At 46.2% G+C, this 19,778-nt stretch overlaps 1 protein-coding gene across 3 annotated transcripts in view; it reads right to left on the bottom strand.

Annotated features, from left to right (window-relative positions):
• The window catches only part of camta1a (calmodulin binding transcription activator 1a), a 335,172-nt gene that overhangs the window by 56,651 nt on the left and 258,743 nt on the right, over window positions 1-19,778 (bottom strand). For all 3 annotated transcript variants that reach the window (XM_069659849.1, XM_069659850.1, XM_069659851.1), the window contains exon 6: window positions 7,633-7,704. In XM_069659849.1, the coding sequence (XP_069515950.1) occupies window positions 7,633-7,704 (72 nt within the window). The remainder of the gene's footprint in view (window positions 1-7,632; window positions 7,705-19,778) is intronic.

Below are 19,778 nucleotides of genomic sequence, written 5' to 3'. Positions count from 1 at the left end.
GTTCTCCGAGAACTGGAAAAAAAAGTGAAAGCCGGGAGAAATTTTAATGTTTATAAGCAGAGAGGGTGGAGAGGTATAATGTCAGATGCACTGTGTCTATGTGACTGCACACAAGCAGGATGAGAAGTGAAGGAGATGAGGGGAGCCACAGGGACATGGCTCACACCCCGACATGCTTGTGAAGCAGCTGTTCTCCTCATGGCAGAGAGAGCGGGGGCCTGCCAGCAGCAGCATGCTGCTGAGAACACCACAGTCTCACACCGTATCGCAGAAACAGACCGGCTACACACAGACACACAAACACACATGAAGGCGGGCGTGAGCACACGCTGAAAGATATACAGGCACACACCCACATTACACGTACTGCCGCCCTCTCCTGCCAGTCCACTGTGGAGGACTTGAGTCGAACAGTCAGGTGCTGGAGTCAAATTCATATGCTATAAATCTGATCTCAGACTCTGTAGAGGTGCATTTCCATTTGATACAAACAACAGCCTGCATAGCTAAAGGCAATTATATTTCTACTGCCTCCATTTGCCCCGAGGTTGTAGACAGCCAGTCAAAAACCTCCCCAGGTTTTCCTGCCTCTCTCCCCTCTCAGTGAAATCAACAGAACGGTGCCTCGGCTCATCCATGATTTATCCCAGTGAAATATTCATCATGTAGCCTTGCATGGTCTGGATGTATCTGATGTGAATCTGGACCTGACAGCTCTGCTCCGTCATCACACATCACCTGAGCCACTCGGAATCCGGCACCTGTCTCCCACCGCTCGACACAGAGGCAACTAAACTGATCCGAATGAATAGAGGACTCTGGTAGATATAAAGGATCCATCTGTCTGACTTTCGCCTGCAGGCATGTCCGCTCTGGGTTTGTAGCTACTGTATCCTGCTTGCACACAGACCTGTGACGGATCAGGGCAGCAAAGGAGCCGCTCAACTTTTCCCATTCAATTAGTCGGAGAGAGAGGCCTCTGAGTGGTGACGTGGTGGCATGGCGAGCACATTTGTTGGACCTTACACATGATCTGCTGACACCATTGGCCGGGTGTGCTCATCTTTGCGGATTTATCAGCTTGTTATAAGAGTTGAATAGTGAGGGAGTTGAAAGGTGGAGGGGATTTTTGAAGAAGGGGCTCTGATGTGGTGAACAGTCAAAAAGTTAGACCAGAGCAGGTTTCAGCACCACGGACAGCACCACAGAGCCTCCACTGCCCAGGCTTCTCTTTAATCATACAGCTATCACAGTGATAACAGGCAGGTTTTATCACTCTGCCTGTCCAATTAAGTAACCTTTGAATTATTCCATAAATTAATATTTCTGAAATACTATCTAAGAGTGCCGGGATGATCACAGGGACAACAGTGACAACTCATTTTCCCACATAACACTAATTCAAGCGCTTCCAAAGTCATTATACTCTGAAGGACTAATGTAATAAGAAAAACCTAACCGCACTGAATGGCGGTATTAATAATGTATTCATGTGAGACAGAGAATAGAGCACAGTGGTCTGAGCTGAGGAAGGTAAGAGGGAGAAAGTGATAGCTGTGAAGAAACAAGGTCGTCAGCATTCCCCGCTGCCTTACTAGTCATTTCATTATCTCGCCCCTCTCTCCGCCTCTTTAAAGTCGGAAAAGCGGGAGAGGGCTATTGACCCCTCTCTGTGTTCGTGGCAGGCGGCAGGACAAATGAAGTTTCCCCTCAGACCCCCCTCCGCATTAATATCATAATTATCCCCACCTCCGTGCCCCCGTCGGCCATCGCAAACTCCACTGTCTGATTTGATGGAGAGGCGAAGGCAGGGAATTACATTCGATTAGCACTAAACAAGAGAAGGGGACGCGGAGAGATGGAATCAATCAGTGACACCGGGACGGGCGAGGCGCTCGGTGTGTGTGCGTGTGTCATGACAGCTTGTGGCTGGAAAGACTGCGTAACACGAAACTTATTGAGACATCAATCATTTCATCAAGCTAATGATTCTTTTTGATCATACACAGAGCGACAAAAGTTATCTCATGACACTTCAAAATCAGAGCATCGAGACCAAACTCTTCAAATTAATTAATGATATTATGATTATTAAATTATTACGCATTTAAAGTAATAACCAAGATTTTCATTTTAAAAAATGTCTGTTAAGTCTCTATCGCCGAATGAGGTAACACAATGGTCATCCATCTTTTCTTTGTTTGTTCAGCCATAGTAGATTACTGTTTACTCGCAGCGCTTGCAGAGACCAGAAAAGCAGCCGCTTAGCCCCGCCTACCCTCTCTGGCAGACCAACCACTGCTGGCTGATGGAAAACGTGTCACTAACTGGGCGCCACATGTGATTTTTTCCGCGAATGTTGCACCCAGTCTGTAATACTGCAAATGCAAAGGCTTTCATCAGTGGGCCATAGGCTCAATCACCATTGTGTTACCTCGTTCGGCGATAGATAGAGATTTAACATTTGACATTTATTTAAATGAAAATCTTCGAGATTATCACTTTCAGAAGCTTGTAATCCGAACTTCGGCTGTGACTGCAGCATCTAAAGAAAGGAGGCAGACGGACTTGTGTGCTTTTTGTTGAAAGTAAACCACGGTATGACACACAGCACCATTTTTACCCAATCCACTAAAATGGGAACCTTTTTCCGAGTGACAAACCACACAGTCCGCTCTGGGCAGCTCTCCGTCTCAGCAGCAATTTGGATTCATTGTTTGCAACCCCAGATAACTGCCGCGGTACTTTTCTTCAGTCTCAGCCATTTGCGGGGATGGGCCAGACATTTTAAAGTGGGTCTAATGCCACAGAGAGAGGTGGAGGTAGTAGCGGTGGGGATGATCAGATTGAGAGTGAGAGGTGAAAAGAACAAAAGAAAATGAATGGAGTGAGAGAGGACCCCCCTCGCAGGTCTTCAGTCCTGTCCCCTATCTCATTACCCAGGCTTTGACTCAATAAAGAGTGGATAAAGAGTGGATAAAGAGGCACACACCCACAGGCTAAAGCCCCCTACCTAAAACACCTTTCACCAAACGCACTCTGCCCGTCTTTCTTGCACTGTCACACACGCACACACACACACACACACACACACTGCCCCCTTTCTCCTTATTCTGCTGCTTCAAATCTTTAAATCTATTTTCCTCCCTCTCTCTCTCCCTTCTGTGTTTTTTCAGGCTAACTTTTTAAAAGTTGTGTCCATCTCCCTCGCTCTCTCATTCACAGCCTGTCTCTCCCCTCTCTGTCCTCTGTGTTCCCTCCCTGTCGGTGCTGTGTAATAGGAGTTATTTTCATCCCTGTCTCTCCGTGACTGTAGCCGCTGGATGGCTGAATATTTACATTTTTCACTCACTGGTGACCTTTCCCTGTTGCCGCTCTGGGAGCTCCAGTCTCCTTGCTGCTCTGCTGTTGACAGACTACTGCCTGCAAATCTCATATGGACACAGCAAATGGTACACAGGGAGGCAGGGAGAGAGGGTTCAGAGACTGGAGAAAGGTGGAAAAAAAGAGAGGGAGGGAGGCTGTTGTAACCATGGCTGACTGTAATGTGTCTGGCTGAAAATGGCTTGAATAGACAGAGGTGCTGAAGGTCTATCTGCATCTGCAGACTGCAGAGATATGGACTGACGAGGTGTAATCTTTCACCTCTGGTGTCATCTTGATTGTGGCTTCCTGTCAGCACAGATGGTCTGCAATAAACTGCCTGAAAGAAGATGTAAATCTGCGGCTCCGTGCATGCTCGGCGCCAAAGAAAGTACTTGTAAATAAATGTTTTTTGTTGGGAAACAGAAGGTACTTCTTTCTTTTTGAATGAGCGAATGTGTTAGCTGCACACCAGGGCCGAGTGAGTCATGTAAGGAGATCTGCTGAGCGGTGAGAGAGAGGGGGAGACATGAGGGCGAAGGATTCACTGAGCGCTTGTTCTCAGCTGATGCTCTGCAGAAATGGGAAAGTTGAGTCAGTGAACTGCTCAAAGTTTGATGAGTGTTTACGTGTGAGAATCCTGAAACTGGCAGAGAGAGGGTGAAAACAGGGGCAATGGTTTTAAAATGTTGGTGACCTCTTGACCCCTGGATTTTTCTGTTATTCCTCCATGTGCAGCGTGAAGGCATGTGTCTGTGTGTTATTGTGTGTGCGTGTCAAGCACAGGATTGGCCTCGTATACTGTAGCTGTTATGTTTCATGCTGCAAACATGCACCTTTAGGCCTGACATTGATTCAAAGGATCAATTCACATTGTTAAAGTCTGTCTGAGACCCCTTTCCCTCCTAAATTAGTGCGTTGACGCAGGTTTTTCAGACCTGGGAGACCTGCTAATAAGGCAGATTGTCTCTTTTCCCATTGCCAGTGAAGTATACTCCTTTCGGTCTCTTTTCTGCTGCGTCACCGCCTGAGACAGGAGACAAGGTTAGTAAACAGTGAAGACGTTACGGTGGTTAGGTCCTAATTGTATCTATTACTCATTCAGTCTGTGTATTAAAGTCGCCGGCGACAAATCTGGAACGGTGCTCTTGCGCTGCTCGGACGGAGACGGGTGGAATTTGTAGCTGAGATGAAAGGGGGCGGAGCTCAGCGCGGTTTTGTGTTCCCGTCAATACCGATTACCCGGGTCTACTGCGAAGTCATTTGGGTCTGAAAGCCGGGTGTTAGCTGGTGTCAGCAGGTTTTTTGACCAGTGGGAAAGGAGCTTTACATCAAACAACACCCAATTACTCTTAAAGAAGTTGTCGGTCCTACAGGCCTCGACGTGATCAAGGTGTTCATGATGGGAACAAAAATCGACAGTCATGTTTCTGCACTTTTGAAGTTTATTTGACGCTAATAGGACGATTCAGCATCCTGAATCAAGCCAAGTGGTTATCTGCTGAATTCAAAGAGCCAAATTGCCTATTTGTGTCACTATCCCTACATTGCACCCGCAGTATAGACAAGAGGAATGATTACAGCAGCCAGTAACAATTTCCACGCACACATGGAAATGTCAGTATTGTACTAAGATAGACCGGGAACCCATCCTTTAAAGGAGCTCCTAATACCACCACAAAATGACTCCAGAAACTCAACACAAGATTTCCCTGACAGGCTGCAAATGGAAGCAGATTAAAGATAATATGCAGCCTCGACAAAAACACAAGCGCTTCCTCTGATCATTCCCCGAGTCTGCGCGCCACACCGCAGCGGCGTGCGTTATTTCCACATTCTGAATGAAGCATTCCACATATACCATTTATTTGTTGTTGTTCTAGCCTCTCATTACTTAGGCTTTCTAATAATACACTGTACCTCTAATCATTTGGAAAATATACTTAAGTGAAAATAAGCAGAGTGGCTGTGCTGATTGAGCTGAGAGCAGAGAGGGAGAGACGTGCTCTTTGTCTGCTGGTGTTGCTGTTGCTGCCGTACACGCAGCCAGCAGACACAGAGAGAGAGAGAGAAACAAATAGTTGTTGTTTGAAAGCTTTTGTTTGCAGTGGGAACACTAATTATTCTGATTAGTATTTAAGCATTGTTGAGGCCAGTTTCTCCCTTTTGTCTTTTCCTAACCGCGCTGCTCTCCTCTCCTGCTAACAGACGCTGTCAGGGGGGCTGGTTAGACTACAAATGAATTTGTCTTCTGGGTCTATTCAGTGCAGCGGGGATGTTGTGACTCCACAATTTCAGTCTTCAGAACAAACGACTCAGAGAAACTGAACTAGTGGCAAAGTAGCTAAAGAGCGTTCATCACAGAGAGGATTTCTCTCTGCAGCCGTTTATACGAGGAGTTGTGAAAGACGCAGAGCTGAACAGAGAGGAGGATGGACGGAGAGTACAACAGATAGATAGAAGGATAGATAGACTGAATAGATAACATGAGGGATACAATGATAGAACGATTACAATCGATTGATAAAAGGATAGATAGGATGATAGACACAAAGACAGATATATAGAATAATAGAAAGCAATGGATAGATCGATATATAGAATGATAGATAGAACAAAACAATAAATACAATTGTAGAACAACAGATACAACGTGACAGAAAAGTACAAAAGATAGAACAAAGGATAGACAGACAGACAGACGGACAGACAGATATATAGATAGATAGACAGATAGACCATAGCTGCCCCCTCCCTCTGGAACCTTCCACCCCAACACATCACTGTACCGACCTGACCTCCTTCAGATCACTGATCCAGACCTTTTAGATCTGCTCTCACCTCTAACGTGATTTTATTTCATTGTTTTAAATTGTTTCCTTTTCTTGTGTGAATGTAGGTAACGTGCCTTTGAGTATTTTTGAAAAGCGCTATACAAATTAAATTCTTTATTATTATTATTATTGTTATCATTAAAGATGGACAGAACAATGGATCAAATCCTAAATAGACAGACAGACAGTACAACAGATAGATGAACAGATTAATATGTAGAATAAGAGGGAAAGACAGTCAGAATAATAGAATAGATAACACGAGGAATGGAATGATTGATAGATAAAATGATAGATCGAAAAATAGATATATAGAATGATAGACAGAAAGTACAATAGAGTGACAAAAGAACAGACGGATGGAATAATTGAGGGATAGATAGAATAACAGATAGATAGAATAGTTAACAAGAGGGATACAATGATAGATAGAAAGTTAGGTAAAAATAAAGAAAGTACAATAGAGTGATGGATAGAACACAAAGAATGATACAACCATAGATAGAAAGAACAAAGGATAAAACGATAGATGGATAAAATTGTAAGTGATAGAATAAGAAAATGATAGATAGAACTATAGAAAGATAGAATTATACGATAGATAAATACACAGATAAAACGATAGAACAAGAGAAAGATAGAATTAAACAAGAGATAGAAAGATAGAGAGAGAACGGCATACTTTGTCGACTGATCGATGGACAGAAATGTAGAAAGGATAGATGGATTGAATGACAGAGAGAACAATGGAGAGATGGACAGAGAGACAGACTGACAGTCAGACAAAAATAGCCGTGGCCTCACACACCCATCTGCCCCTCTGTCTGTGTGTGTGTGTGTGTGTGTGTGTGTGCTTTATGCTCCCTTAAAATGGCCCGTGTGAATGGCGCTACGTATCAGGCACCTTCCAACAATAATGGCTGCCTTGCTAAACGAGAATGATGAGATGTATTGGGGAGGTGATCAAAGGACTACTATTTACAACCACTCTCAGCCGGCGGACTTGACGACCCACTGTAAGCACAGTGAACTGTACGGGGAGCGTCTTCCATCATGCTTTTACTGCCCATCACTGCTGCTGTTAGACAGGGGAGATGGCAAAGCTTTTAGCAGGCTGAGATACCGGCCTCGCGCTGGCCCGCCGTGTATGGGCAATGCCATCAGAAAAGAGAATGGGTGAAAGATAAGGGGAAATGGAGGCTGGGGGAGAGAAAGGAGAAGAGCGAGAGAGAGAGAGAGAGAGAGAGAGAGCGCGAGAGAGGTGGCGGAGGGGGAATAGGTTGATGCCTGCCTGCCGGCTGTCAAAGGAAAATGCTTCCGTTAAATGGAAACTGATATCATGCAGCTCATTCAGGCTCTTGTGGATAGACTGGGAGAGTTTTAGAGTGAAACTAAAGTGTGGTGAATTGTAGAGGAGGAGAAGAGGAGTTCTTACCTGGAGCAGCCAGTAGCACCTACGGTGGAAGGTGGGGATGATGGAGGAGTGGACGTAGCAGCCATACAGACACTGGAGGGAAGGAAAGGAAGCAGAGAAGGAGAGAAGAAAGGGGACATTAGATTACAGGAAAGTACAGGAAATAGGCTGACCGTGACAGCTGTGACCTTTGAACCCTTGACCCCTCAGTCCTTACGGTAACTCCCACCCGGACCTGCTGGCAGATGGTGGAGCTATTGTTCACGGAAACAAAGCTTGAAGGAGAAAGTGGATGTGGATCCCCTCATTTCCTCTCTCACCCTTCCCTGCTTTTAGGAAGCCCCCTGCCAGAGTGATTCAGGTGCTCGCTCCTTCTCCCTTCCCCGAAACCCTCACCCCACAGGGCACCCCGCCACATAACTAAAGTACAGTGTTATTAATATCCTTATCGTAAACAGATAATGCCACGCCTGGAGGCTCGTTACTGCGGAGAGCGAGCGAGGCAGGCCTGATAACGCCTCGCGGTATCGGCCGGAGGGGGCCGGGAGACATTTTTCAACCAGCCGGCAGCGAAGCATCGCACGGCGAGGCAGAGGAGCAAGGCAGCACTTATCCTCCTCCCGTCCGCGCTCCTCCTCGATCCGTCTCCCACGGCCCCCCCGGCTCTCATGTGACCCCAGAGGGAAAGGCTCGCCCGCTTTTTAGCTTGTTTACAGCAACAACAAGATTCTACAGCACTCTCCCCCCACCCCTAAAAAACCCTCAGCGGCACGGAAATAGGCTGTGCGATACAGTATTTTTGAAAGGTGAGGGTAGGGGCGCTTCGCTCTCAAGTTAAGGAAGCTTGACTCAGGCAGGAATAAATCAAACAAGCAGGTCTGGAGGGTCGCACTTCAATCCAATCCACTTTGGTTTGTTTAGGAATCAGGAGGAATCACAGCTGGGGTGATATATACACTGTTAGTCAGACATACACACGCGCATGCACTGACACGGCTTCATTATTTAGTAGTTGTGTGTTCAATAAGTTAAGGCGGATGTCCTCGGGCTCTGTGGAGGCAGTAGGGAAAAGGGTAAGAGTGGAGGGAGGGAGGGAGGTGCAGGGGCACGGAGACGTTTGCTTGGAGGACCATGTGATGAATAGGTGCCTTGAAGTGTGTTATATGCTCGTCTTGTTTAACTAAAACCTAGTTAAAACGAGCAGGGGCCTGCAGAAACTGTATAAACACTCATTTGCACACATCAAACCATCTGATTAATTATACCAGAGTCCCACCGCACGGCTACACAGACCGGGCACAAGCTGAGAGACACATTATACAGCTTTAAAAAACAAACAGACGCACAAATGCTGCGCGTGTGTGCGACAGAGTCTCACATACAGACATCCTATGACCAATTTGAATGCTCCTCCAGGTGTTCCATTGTTCCGCTAACATCTATTGTGAGCTGATTTCAATACCACTGAACTCTGTGTGAGAGTTTGAGATAGCGCCGGCACGCAGACTTCCTCCCGTTCTTATTTTTTTTTCTTTGCTGTACTCTCATCCATTACAGCTGTCTGAAATAGGATGTGTGCCTCCTCCCACTCCCATAGCTCTGCCATCCATTACTCCACGCTGGCAACAGACAGACACTTCCTCCCACTCCCACAGTGCATTGAACATCACATTACTACAGTCGGCTTCGACTTGCTCGCACATTTCTGCTGTGCAGTTTTGTACGCATTTATGTCATAAAGTCTACTTTGTGCTCTTTTCAGGGATTATGATGCAATGTGGCACCTTTATCTATAAGGCATTAAACTGCTTATGCGTTTGTGTTCGGCAGTGCTTTTGTGAAAGGTGCTTACAAACAGAAACGTTAGCATTCCGCCTGTTCAATATTTGACGTTAAAATTCAAACCGGCAGATGAAAACTCATTTTCGCTGCAGCCTTCTTTCTCTCCCCGCTTCATAAACTTGCTGTCTTGTTAATTCTGATTACCAAGAGTTTATTGATATATCATAGTTAATACCGCTGTAGCCTAAAGCGCTCGGCCCACTGAGAGAGTTCTGTGGCTGCGCGCGGCCGGATGATGCTACGCCGTGCTCCTCCGGATTGACAGGTGGGCCGGTGCAACAGGCCTCTGCGACTGGGGCGACTGGGGAGCGAATAAATTAGCCCCCAGGCTGCTTTCCTCTCCCTCTGTTTACTCCATTTCTCAACCACACAAAGCAGCGTGCCAGACAAACAAGCAGCTTAAAGCATAACACAACTGTTGCACCTGTCAGCGCCGATATACAGCGGGCATCAAACACATTTTTACACACACACACACGTTCAGCTTGTGCTCCATTGCCCTCCCAGCACACTCCCACTGAATTAGACAATGAGTTCTTAAGCACAAAACTACTCATGCAGAAATGTTCACAGAGCGGCGCGCCCGCACACACTCGCGCGCAGGCACTCCGACAATCACAATAGAGCGAGATAGAAAAGGCCGGCCGAGATACTTTTGAGAGCGCAAGCACGCCCACGTACACAAAGCTCATCATACTCGAGCGCTTATCAGTAATTCAAGACGCATATCAGTTACTGGTGTTTCTGCTGCTCTCTGCATGCTGAGCGTCTGGGTAACAAAGTGACGGCAGCACCACCATTATTTGCTGTCTTTGGGCTGTGACAGATGACAGCACATCACAGGGCAAGCAATTAAACCATAATTACACACACATGCACAAATATCCTCTCATAAAAAGTGCAGTATCCGTCTAATTATGAAGAGCGAGCAAACAGGGAAGGAAACACATACACGCACACACACACACGCTGACATTATTGGTGGTGTTAAGGGTGCAACGAGCACAATAGAACAATGAAACACAATACTTTATAGAGGTGTTCACAAGCAGCGTGTCCATAATGTATTCAAGCGCTGTCACTGCAGACAGCAGGAAAAAAGAGTTACAGCGACGTGTGTCCTCCAAAGTCAGACACTGATGCAGCAAATTCATTCGCTCTTGTCACTCAAGCAAGCGGGCCAAGGCGATGAAACTCTGCCTCGGCCCAATGAGAGGGTATTATTGCCTGGCCTCAACACGCCTCCCCCCCCCTCGGGCTGTTAAAGCGGCATCGCAGTTCGCGCAGGGCAACCGGGCCAGACATCCCAGTGATAAACAGTTCGGCCTAAATAAAGCCTTCACATATAAAGGCAGGGCCACCACCGGTTACCTGTCCTGCCCCTGGCCTGCCTGTTACCCCAGCGACACCTCACTCACATTCATCCATCACGGCTGACAGGTGTCAGGCAGAGATGGGTTACTGAAATGCAAAGTCGGCGGAGGCAAAAAACTGGCACCGGTGATAGTGAGACTGAGCGAGAGAGGGGAAACTCTCTCATTAGACCATAATGATGTGTGAAGACGGTCCTAATCAGAGCGTGGCACCTTATTTATGTTGGCAATTTGCTGTTTTCCTGCGGTGATGCAAACGTCTTACTGTCAGAGGCTGCCACACATTTGACTGTCACTCCGAGTGGGGAGAACGCACACACACACAAACTCGCACACAAAGGATTATGGGTATGCAAACAAAACCTGCCTTGGATTTTGTTTGAAACTTAAGCTCCAACTTCCTGCCTATTATCTAACACCACTTTCCTTATACGAGCTGGATTGAGGCGTTCTCTTTGTACTTGACGTCTGTTATGTTTTGTGTCTATTTAAACTACAGCTGCTTTTCATGGCCAGGTCTGCCTCACAAAAATGTTTCAATCTTTTGAAAAATGTTTTGGTTAAATAAGGTTTAAAAAGTGTCTCTGTTAAAGGAGCAGTTCACTCCTGGAAAAAGCCGCTGTTGAGGAAGTTGAGAAAGTTGAACAAACAGTTCGTTTTTTCGCCCATTTTACATTCCTACAACATCCAGAGTGCATTGCGCCCCTCCCTCTGAAAGGAACAGCCCAACGAGAGACGCTGGAGTAAAATACTACTGTGTCGCTGCAGGCAATGGCTCAGAGCGGTACAGAATCAGAAATACGATGAGAACATACCGGTGGATCGTCTAAAAATGTTCAGGTCTGCAGTCTACATTGCAGACCTGACGATTTGGAACGAGACATGACATCAGAGGCGGGCGTCTGAGATTGAGGAAGTGTAGTTTAACAAGATCCCTGGCCTCCGCCAGATGACGCGTGTCACGTAGTCTGGTGGAGGTTTTCCAGGGCCTGTTGGAGAAGCGGATAGCGTCCTCCAAAGGCACAGAGCCAAATTACCATAACGGCATTAGCTCCTCATAATAACATGATAGGACTGAGGTTGAAAATCGGCGAACTGGCCCTTTAATAATATTCATCCTGCTCTTTCAGGTGTAGTTTTACCACTGACTCATGTATTCCTCGCGTGTCCTTTAATGTACGTCTCTGGTGTCCTCTAATGTTTCCTAAGCCAACATTTGCTCACACAGACCGTCACTGGGTGTGAATAATCTACAGTCAGACCTCGTCTACATTTTTCAGCTCTCCCTTTATTGAGTGAGTCGCTTTGCTCTATTATTATACAGTTGTTGACACGGACATCCAGCTGGTAAAGTCACTTCTTCATTAGATGGAATGTATCATTTTGTGTGTTTGTCTCTGTTCACATGGATGCCTGCCTGGGGCAGGTGATTCAGCCCGGGGCACAGCGGCATAAATAGAGCTCACGCAGCAGCCAATCAGGCGCTACTATCAAACCCCATCCGTGGAGAGAACGCAAAATCCATACTCAATAGAGATTCATGGACCATGCAAGATTCAAGCTAGCCCGGCCATTGACAGCATCCATGATGACTATTGATCAGGCAACGATTTCTGGCTCTATACAGACGTGATTAGATGACTTACGGCTGAAAAGTGCCACTTCCACTTTGGAGGATGAGCTCATTTTCGACTGATACCGTAATGCTCTGCATTTCACCTGCTGCCTTCACAGACAGACACTCAGCTCTGCTCCGCGCTCTCCCAATCGTTCAGTATGAATCAAATTATCTGTAGTGTCTGCTAGGGTGGCGCTGTGCCCAGAATGCCCATTATATACAGTATCTCGCTTGCATTTTTGGATGCAGACAGAAGTGTACAGCTCCTGTACGTTTCTGGCACAATCAGTGCGGCTTTCATCCCAACGAGCGCTTCCTCCATTAAGATTCTTGTCCCTCTTTATCCCCCTTTAAATAAGCCACGACTTGTAAAGTTGTAACAGTATCATTCTTCGGTGCATCTGAAGACTTAAGCAACGGCTGATGAGACATTATACATAATAAATCAAAAGAGGCTTAGATTTATCTCCCCGGTGCTCTCCGTTGGACCAGCTGCAGCCTCTAAATCAGTCAAAACTGAACAGGCTACAAAATGAATTGGCAGGCTGCGCCCCAGCTAACGGAGAAAATGAAAAACAAACCAAAACTCCTCAACAAAGCAAAACAAATGATGCTCGGGAAAAATGCATGTGTTATGGAAATGACTGACTCTAAAAATAGCGTACTCATTGTAAAATAAACACAAACAGTTGATAAACAGGCCCCGAAGACGAGAATTAATTAGCCACGCTGGACGCGTAAACACAGCTATACATCAAGTTCAAGAAGAAAACAATAACAGGTCTGAGGCGGTTTGAAAAAAACACCCTGTCCGCCTGCCGTACCAAACGCCCTGAATCTCTCCAGCCTTGTTCCTGAAGCTGAGCACGAGGAAAAATATCAGGAGAAGAAAGGAGGGAGACATTTTAGGGAGGAGAACTGTGCTGGTGGAGCGGAGGGAAGAATGGAGACAGAGAGACAGACGAGGGGACGTGGGGTTTACAGCCCCGCTTGTGCACGTGCCAGAGGAAGCTCACGCACATGCCCGTGCACGTCTGTCTCCCTGAGTGAAGACACGGTGTCTGTTGATGCTAATGCTAGCCAGCTGGGCTCTCGGCCAAAGGCATTAAGTGGAATCGAATTCCACCAAACTAGCTTTAATCAGCAGGTTTTTAAGGTTAGAATTACTCTCCCTCTCCTCCAGCCCGCTGGCCAAGGTTAAAGCAGACACAGGCAGGGGCTGGGCTCAGCTAATGGGATGGAAGGGTGGCATGGGGGCCTACGGCGTGCCACCGTACACCAACACACCTCTGGTCACACTTGCAGTAGAAAAATAATGCACATGCACCTGCAGAAAAAGAAACACAGCTTCACCTGTGTGTGTGACTCTACTTGTGCAAGACAAACATGCATAATGCACACGACGCTAAGTGCACACAAGCAGCATAAAAATTCCCAGCAGCATCAGGTCACAGCCAGACCGCATGTAAAATTCATCATCATCCAGGCAGCATCACGATAGCGAAACATAAAAATAAAATAAATAACAGACTAATGCGTCCAGGCTTGCGCCTGTCATTAATCGACTCCTTGACATCGCAGGCTATAAATAGCAGCCAAGGTAAAGAGTGAAAAGATGGATGCAGGCCATAAATGTAAATGTACGAGCTTTATACACTTAGCTATCAGTGTCTGCGCAGACAAATCAGACTGCTTTTTAGGCATCCACTAACATATGAGTTAAAGGGATACTGTGACAACACATCAACTAAACAAACCTGGGCCTGTTATGTGATACAAAGCTGTTCTGAATGCAGCCCCACATAAAGGCCTTTTCACTTACGGCAAGCATAACAAGAATGTTGGAAACCTTCACACATAAAGAAAGGTGAAGCGGTCAGAAGAGTGAATATATCAGTCCGTTTTTATCCTCCATAAAGAGCCAGCGGAGGCCTTGCCTTGACCTCGGCCTACGACAGCAGTCAACACACTGATGCCTGTCAACAAAGGAGGGCTTAGTAAACCTCGCAGCTTCTCTGACAGCTTCTCAAAAGTCAAACTGTGTTTCTATAGTAGCCATGCTATGAGCACGAGCCTAAACAGCGCACGCTCCCCCCCCCCCGTTCGGCGCTCGGGCTTTTATTTCTCTGATCTGTCTCCTCTCTCTCCTCTACCCGGCTGACTTTGCTCCACACATAAAAAAGTGGCCTTACTTTGGAGATGTACTACAGATTAAATTAGCTCAAGTCAAGTCTCTGTTTTTGAAATACTAATAGGCTGTCTGTGTTTGAACTCGCTGCATCCTGATAAAGCAAAATAGCTCTAGTTAATGTGAGGACGAGCAAATTATCCTAATGTGATAGATGACAGGTTGCAAATGGATGTTAAGTATATGTGTAAAAGGTAAAATGGCAAATGGAAACCAGTCATTATCTGGAGACGCCACTTCCGCACGACCTGACCTTTGAGTCGACCTCTAGATTGCCTGTCGAGAACAGACGTGGAAAAATCATCTTGCAGCTATAAGAGTAATGTGCATCTGTTTGCATTACAGGCACGGGGCTATCAAACACGACAGGCACCTCATTCCATTAAAAGACAGAGTAATGGATACAGCAATCAGCTTATTGTGCCTCGGTTTAAAACAGGAGAGGACAGAGGTCGGCTTTGAGCTGGGGTGTTTTGGTGGGTGGGAAACAGCTGAGTCTAAGGAGACTTTCCCGTTCACTCGAGCTCAGTCAAACCCAAATGCATGTGCTGGAGAGCGGCCAGAAGGATGTCAACACAGGACGAGCATGGCCAGGAATATAAGGACAGAGTGGAGAGTTATGTGTGAGGTATACAGCCAGAGGTGGAAGGAACAATAACAAGTACTCACGTTACTTTTACTTGTTTTAAATGAAGCAATTCGCTACATTTGTACATCCATCCGTTACTGAATAAAATATGTATCTATGGATATTGCGAGCAAGAAAGAAAAACTGACTTGGACCAAACACCAATCAAATGCATCACATCAAAAACAGGCCAATCAGTTCAAGTGTCATGCACTGCGTGTAAACGAAGGAGAGCTGGGCTGCAACTACTAGCCCGACGCATAACGCAACTGAACCATGAATGGGACAGAAGAGAGCTCGGAAGACACACCACCTTGTAAACAGTAATCTGCTACGGCTGAACAAACAAAGAAAAGATCGATTTGTACGAGATCACAACATTAAACTGACAATCTCGAAGATTTCAGTTTCGTTCTCTTGGGTGCCACCTAAAGGCGATATACGATAACTGCAGGAGTAAACTTCCCAATTTAACCAGACGTCTATGGCTGGCTCCCTTTGTCACTTGATTTTCCTCGCTGACGGTCGCTTTCCTTTTCAGACTGTTTGCCTTCATCTGAGTGTCGACTTTGTTTCTTTTTCTTTGGATTGTCACTTCTTTTTGAAGTTGTATCTGTAGTCATCCATCTTTCTTTGTTTGTTCAGCCATAGTAGATTACTGTTTACTTGCAAAGACCGGAAAAGCAGCCGCTTAGCTCCGCCTGCCCTCTCTAGCATCTTCGAGATTACATGTTTAAACAAAGGATCTTACTCTTTAACAAAAGGTCCATCTCTGGTCTTTTCGACATCAAACATGTAAACAAAAGGCCCAGGTTTGAAAATAAAAAAGTTTCATTTTATTTTATCTGCATAGGATGCATGTGTAAGAACATTTATAAAAACATTTGTTTAAGATCAGCGGGGTGGGAAAGTAACTAAGTAACTTTTACTCTGAGTACTTTTTAAGTGAGCTGTCCAGTAAAAGTACTTCTACTTGAGTACTTCTTTACACCTCTGGGTAAAGCAAAAAAAATCCATTAGGAACGCATTTTTTATCTCGCTTCAGTTTTCTCCCAAACCTCGTCCTCTAAAGCTGAGCTCCTTTCCCGTCCTCGGGGCATGCCTGCCTTTAAAATTACATAATAATTAATAAAAGAATGACATGGTGAGACTGCTGCTGCTTAATAAACATAGATGGCATTGTTTGAGTCTGTATGACCGCCCATTAACCTTCCCCCGTGTTAGCTGAGGTAAGGATAAAAGTGCCACTGTGTGGAGAAGGGGAGCACGTCCTCTGCATTAATGAGAGCCAGCCATCCAACACACTGTTTCACCCCCTCCAACACACACACACACACACACACACATACGGTGGAGACCTGCTGAAGATGACATCACAGCCTCAGCCTCCCTGCCGTGGGTTATGCCAGGCAGGCATGCCGCCTAATTGTAAGAGAGAGCTCACATTTGTAATGCTCCACAGTTCTGTTAGGCCTGATTAGCGGCGGCTCACGGCTTCTCCCCCCGCCGTGATCTATAGGCACTCCAAATTTTCCAATATCTCCGGTGTGAGCAAGGAAGAGCTGAGAGAGACTGTAAATCATGACAAGTCCTACCGAGCGGAGGAGAGGGAAGAGGATGGAGGGAAGAGAAATCAGAGGGGGAGAGACACGGGGAGAGCTGTATGGAAACATGAAGGGGAGGGGAGAGGACGGGAGAAAATTATTGAGGGAACGAGGTGATGGGAGAGGAAGTAGTGCACATATAGAGGAGAGAGGAGCACACATCAGGGAGACATGAGATAGTTGGGAAGGAGAGAACTGAGGAGAGGAGAGGAGATATGATTACCAAGGAAACAGCAAGAGAAAAATTCCCGCCGGGGGGAGAAAGAGACAGAGAGAGTGTGGAGCAGACAAAGAGGAGAGGGGAGAAAGGGAGTGGGAGGACAGAGAGACACAGAGAGAGAGACAGAGAGAGGAGAGGATAGAATGAATGCTAACAGGGAGCCCAAACCCAGTACTGAGGCTTTATCCTTCACAGGCGGAGGAGCAACAATCGCAAACACATTTTCTCTCGCCCTGGCCCTAAGAGAGATAAAAAAGCAATTTGTATTCTATTCCTATTCAGCGTCGCTTGGCCTGTTTCTCTGCCTGCATATTTGTAAACACAGCTTTGTCAGAGCAGCTTAATCTTCCCAACACAAACACAGACTACAGGAAGGAGGGGCGAGGACGGGGTGAGGAGGGGTGAGGAGGTGGGGAACGGCGATGAGGGGAGAGGAGGGTAAAGGACGAGTGAGAGGGGGAGACGGAGGTTTGCGGAGCATCGGAGGGGTCACGCAAGAAGCCGGGCGAGGGGCATCGGGGATCAGAACTCGTTTCCGTCTCGGCTGCCACGGGATGCCCTCGTGTCAAACTCTGAAAGTCCCCCTGTGTGATGTACAAACACACACACACACTCTTTTTCATGTCGTCATCTCAACCCACCGGCCTTACGTCCACCAGGCCGGATTACTGACAGAAGCAAAAGAACAAGCATTCCTCGTCATACAGCCTGGATGTGACAGATGGACGAGGTGGGCCCTCCTGTTTCCTTAACTGTCACCGCGTCTCCTTTCACTGCTTAGGCAGCACATTTAGCCCGTCATGGAGCTTATAGGTATGCACTTTGGGGTTTCAGGGGCACTAGAGTCCATTTTCTCTGCAGGTCAAATCCCACTGTCATTTCTTTTGATCAAATCTTTATTGAAAGGGCTTCAACAGACGCCCCTCCCAAGCCCTAAATCCACTGAGGAACATGTAGATGACTATGAAAGGAAGCAGAGAAAAAGTCACATGTAAAAGAGTTGTTATGACCCGACAGAGCTGTATTAATTATTGGATTTTACTTTAGGCCTCTTTAGCATCATGTGCCTGAACGTTAGCATCATGCTAAACCACATCATGCTTAATCCCATATAATCACTGGGATTTCTTGAGAGTTTACGTAAAGTTCAAATGCAATGCCAGCATTTGTTTTGCTGCTTTAAAGCCGGCCTGTATGATGTCTTTTTTAAAACGTGGACATATTAAAGGTAGGGTATAATGCTAATTTCAAGCTTCATATTTTACTCTGTGATACTTGTGGTGTAGCTTAGCATAATTTTAAAGTTTAAAAAACTCCTCATTTTTCTCACACTGGTGCTCTGTGCAGGCCCTCATACAGCCTCTGCCTGAAATGACTCAGTCAGCTCTGTCCCTTTAAGAAACCCCGCCCCTACAAGCACGCTTTCTTCCGATTGGCCAGCTCTTCGAACCCCAGACTGTATAAAAAGATGGAAGACATGACAGCTCCCTAAAAGTGAGGCGCCCCCTGCTGACTGGCTGCAGTATAGGTCATAAAGCCCACCTTCTCCATGTTAACAGGTGGGACATGAGTCAAACTATAAAATCAAAATACACGCCAAATAAATGTTTCTCAAACATGGTTTCTGTCATTGTAGTTAGTTCTTATCATGCTGATTTATGTCCAAGTGTTAATTTAGTTAAAGTTTATTTTAATTAGTTATTTGATGCTGTGAAAAGTATGATTGACAGCTCTGTTGTCAAATCCGGCTCCTGCAGCCGATCTGTTCTGGATTAGCAGAGTAGAGGAGGAGCGGCGAGAGGAGACGTAACTAAAACAATCACTACAGTCATTAAAGTTTCTGCTTCAGACCAACACAAGAAGCTGTTCTGCTGTTAAACACGCCGATATGGGGGATCTTTGCTGTTTCGGTGAGTTAAGTGTGTGTTTGGGTAAGCGGAAGTGGCTACGTCGGCTCCACCTGCCGATCTCTACTGTGTAGACTCTGGCTCCAAATGACGTCACCATCACAAGATGGCAGCGCCTAGTACGGGGGCTATTTTGGCATCGATTTTGTACAATGAGAGCAGATGGAGACGCGTCGTCCATCTATATATACAGTCTTTGTGCTAAACATATAACCACTGGGAATTTGAGGATTCATTTGCAATGGCAGCATTTATTTAGCTGCTGTAAAGTCGGCCTGCAAGACTTTTAAAACTTAGTATTTAGAAAAGTACTTCAGGAACAATATTATAAGGATTTAATTGCACTTCTTCAACCAAAATCTTTGTATTGACAAAATTTTGGGCCAAATTCCCTGGAAAAAACAAACACACCACTGGGAGTGACTATACATTAATGCGGACAGAATGAAATAGAGAGCAGGCAGAGGAGGGAGGAGAGCGGGACTTGGAAGTGGCGATCGTCTGGGTGCACATTCGCTCACAGAAGCGTGAAATTAGGCGGAGCGACACCTGCCAATGCGCATTGCATTAAAGCTCGCTAGGTTCACCCACCACTCTTCGGCCTTCCATAACACTCTGTATCTTTCTCTCATTCTGTTTCTCCATACTCCGAGATCGCTTTATTACGGCCCACAGTGCCCAATTAAAGGCCCGATGGCTGCCCCCGTCCGCTCCCGACACTGCGGGGAAGACGGCGCTCCACTTCAGAGCGCGGCAACAACCTTCATCAGCTTGTGTGCACTTTGCT

The sequence above is a fragment of the Semicossyphus pulcher genome, unplaced genomic scaffold (assembly GCF_022749685.1).
Source record: "Semicossyphus pulcher isolate SPU_LCO1_2020_fin unplaced genomic scaffold, fSemPul1.0.p SCAF_13, whole genome shotgun sequence".
NCBI classification, from domain to species: domain Eukaryota; kingdom Metazoa; phylum Chordata; class Actinopteri; order Labriformes; family Labridae; genus Semicossyphus; species Semicossyphus pulcher.
The sequence above is the reverse complement of the archived record's forward strand: the minus strand, read 5'-3'. Positions and strand labels throughout refer to the sequence as shown.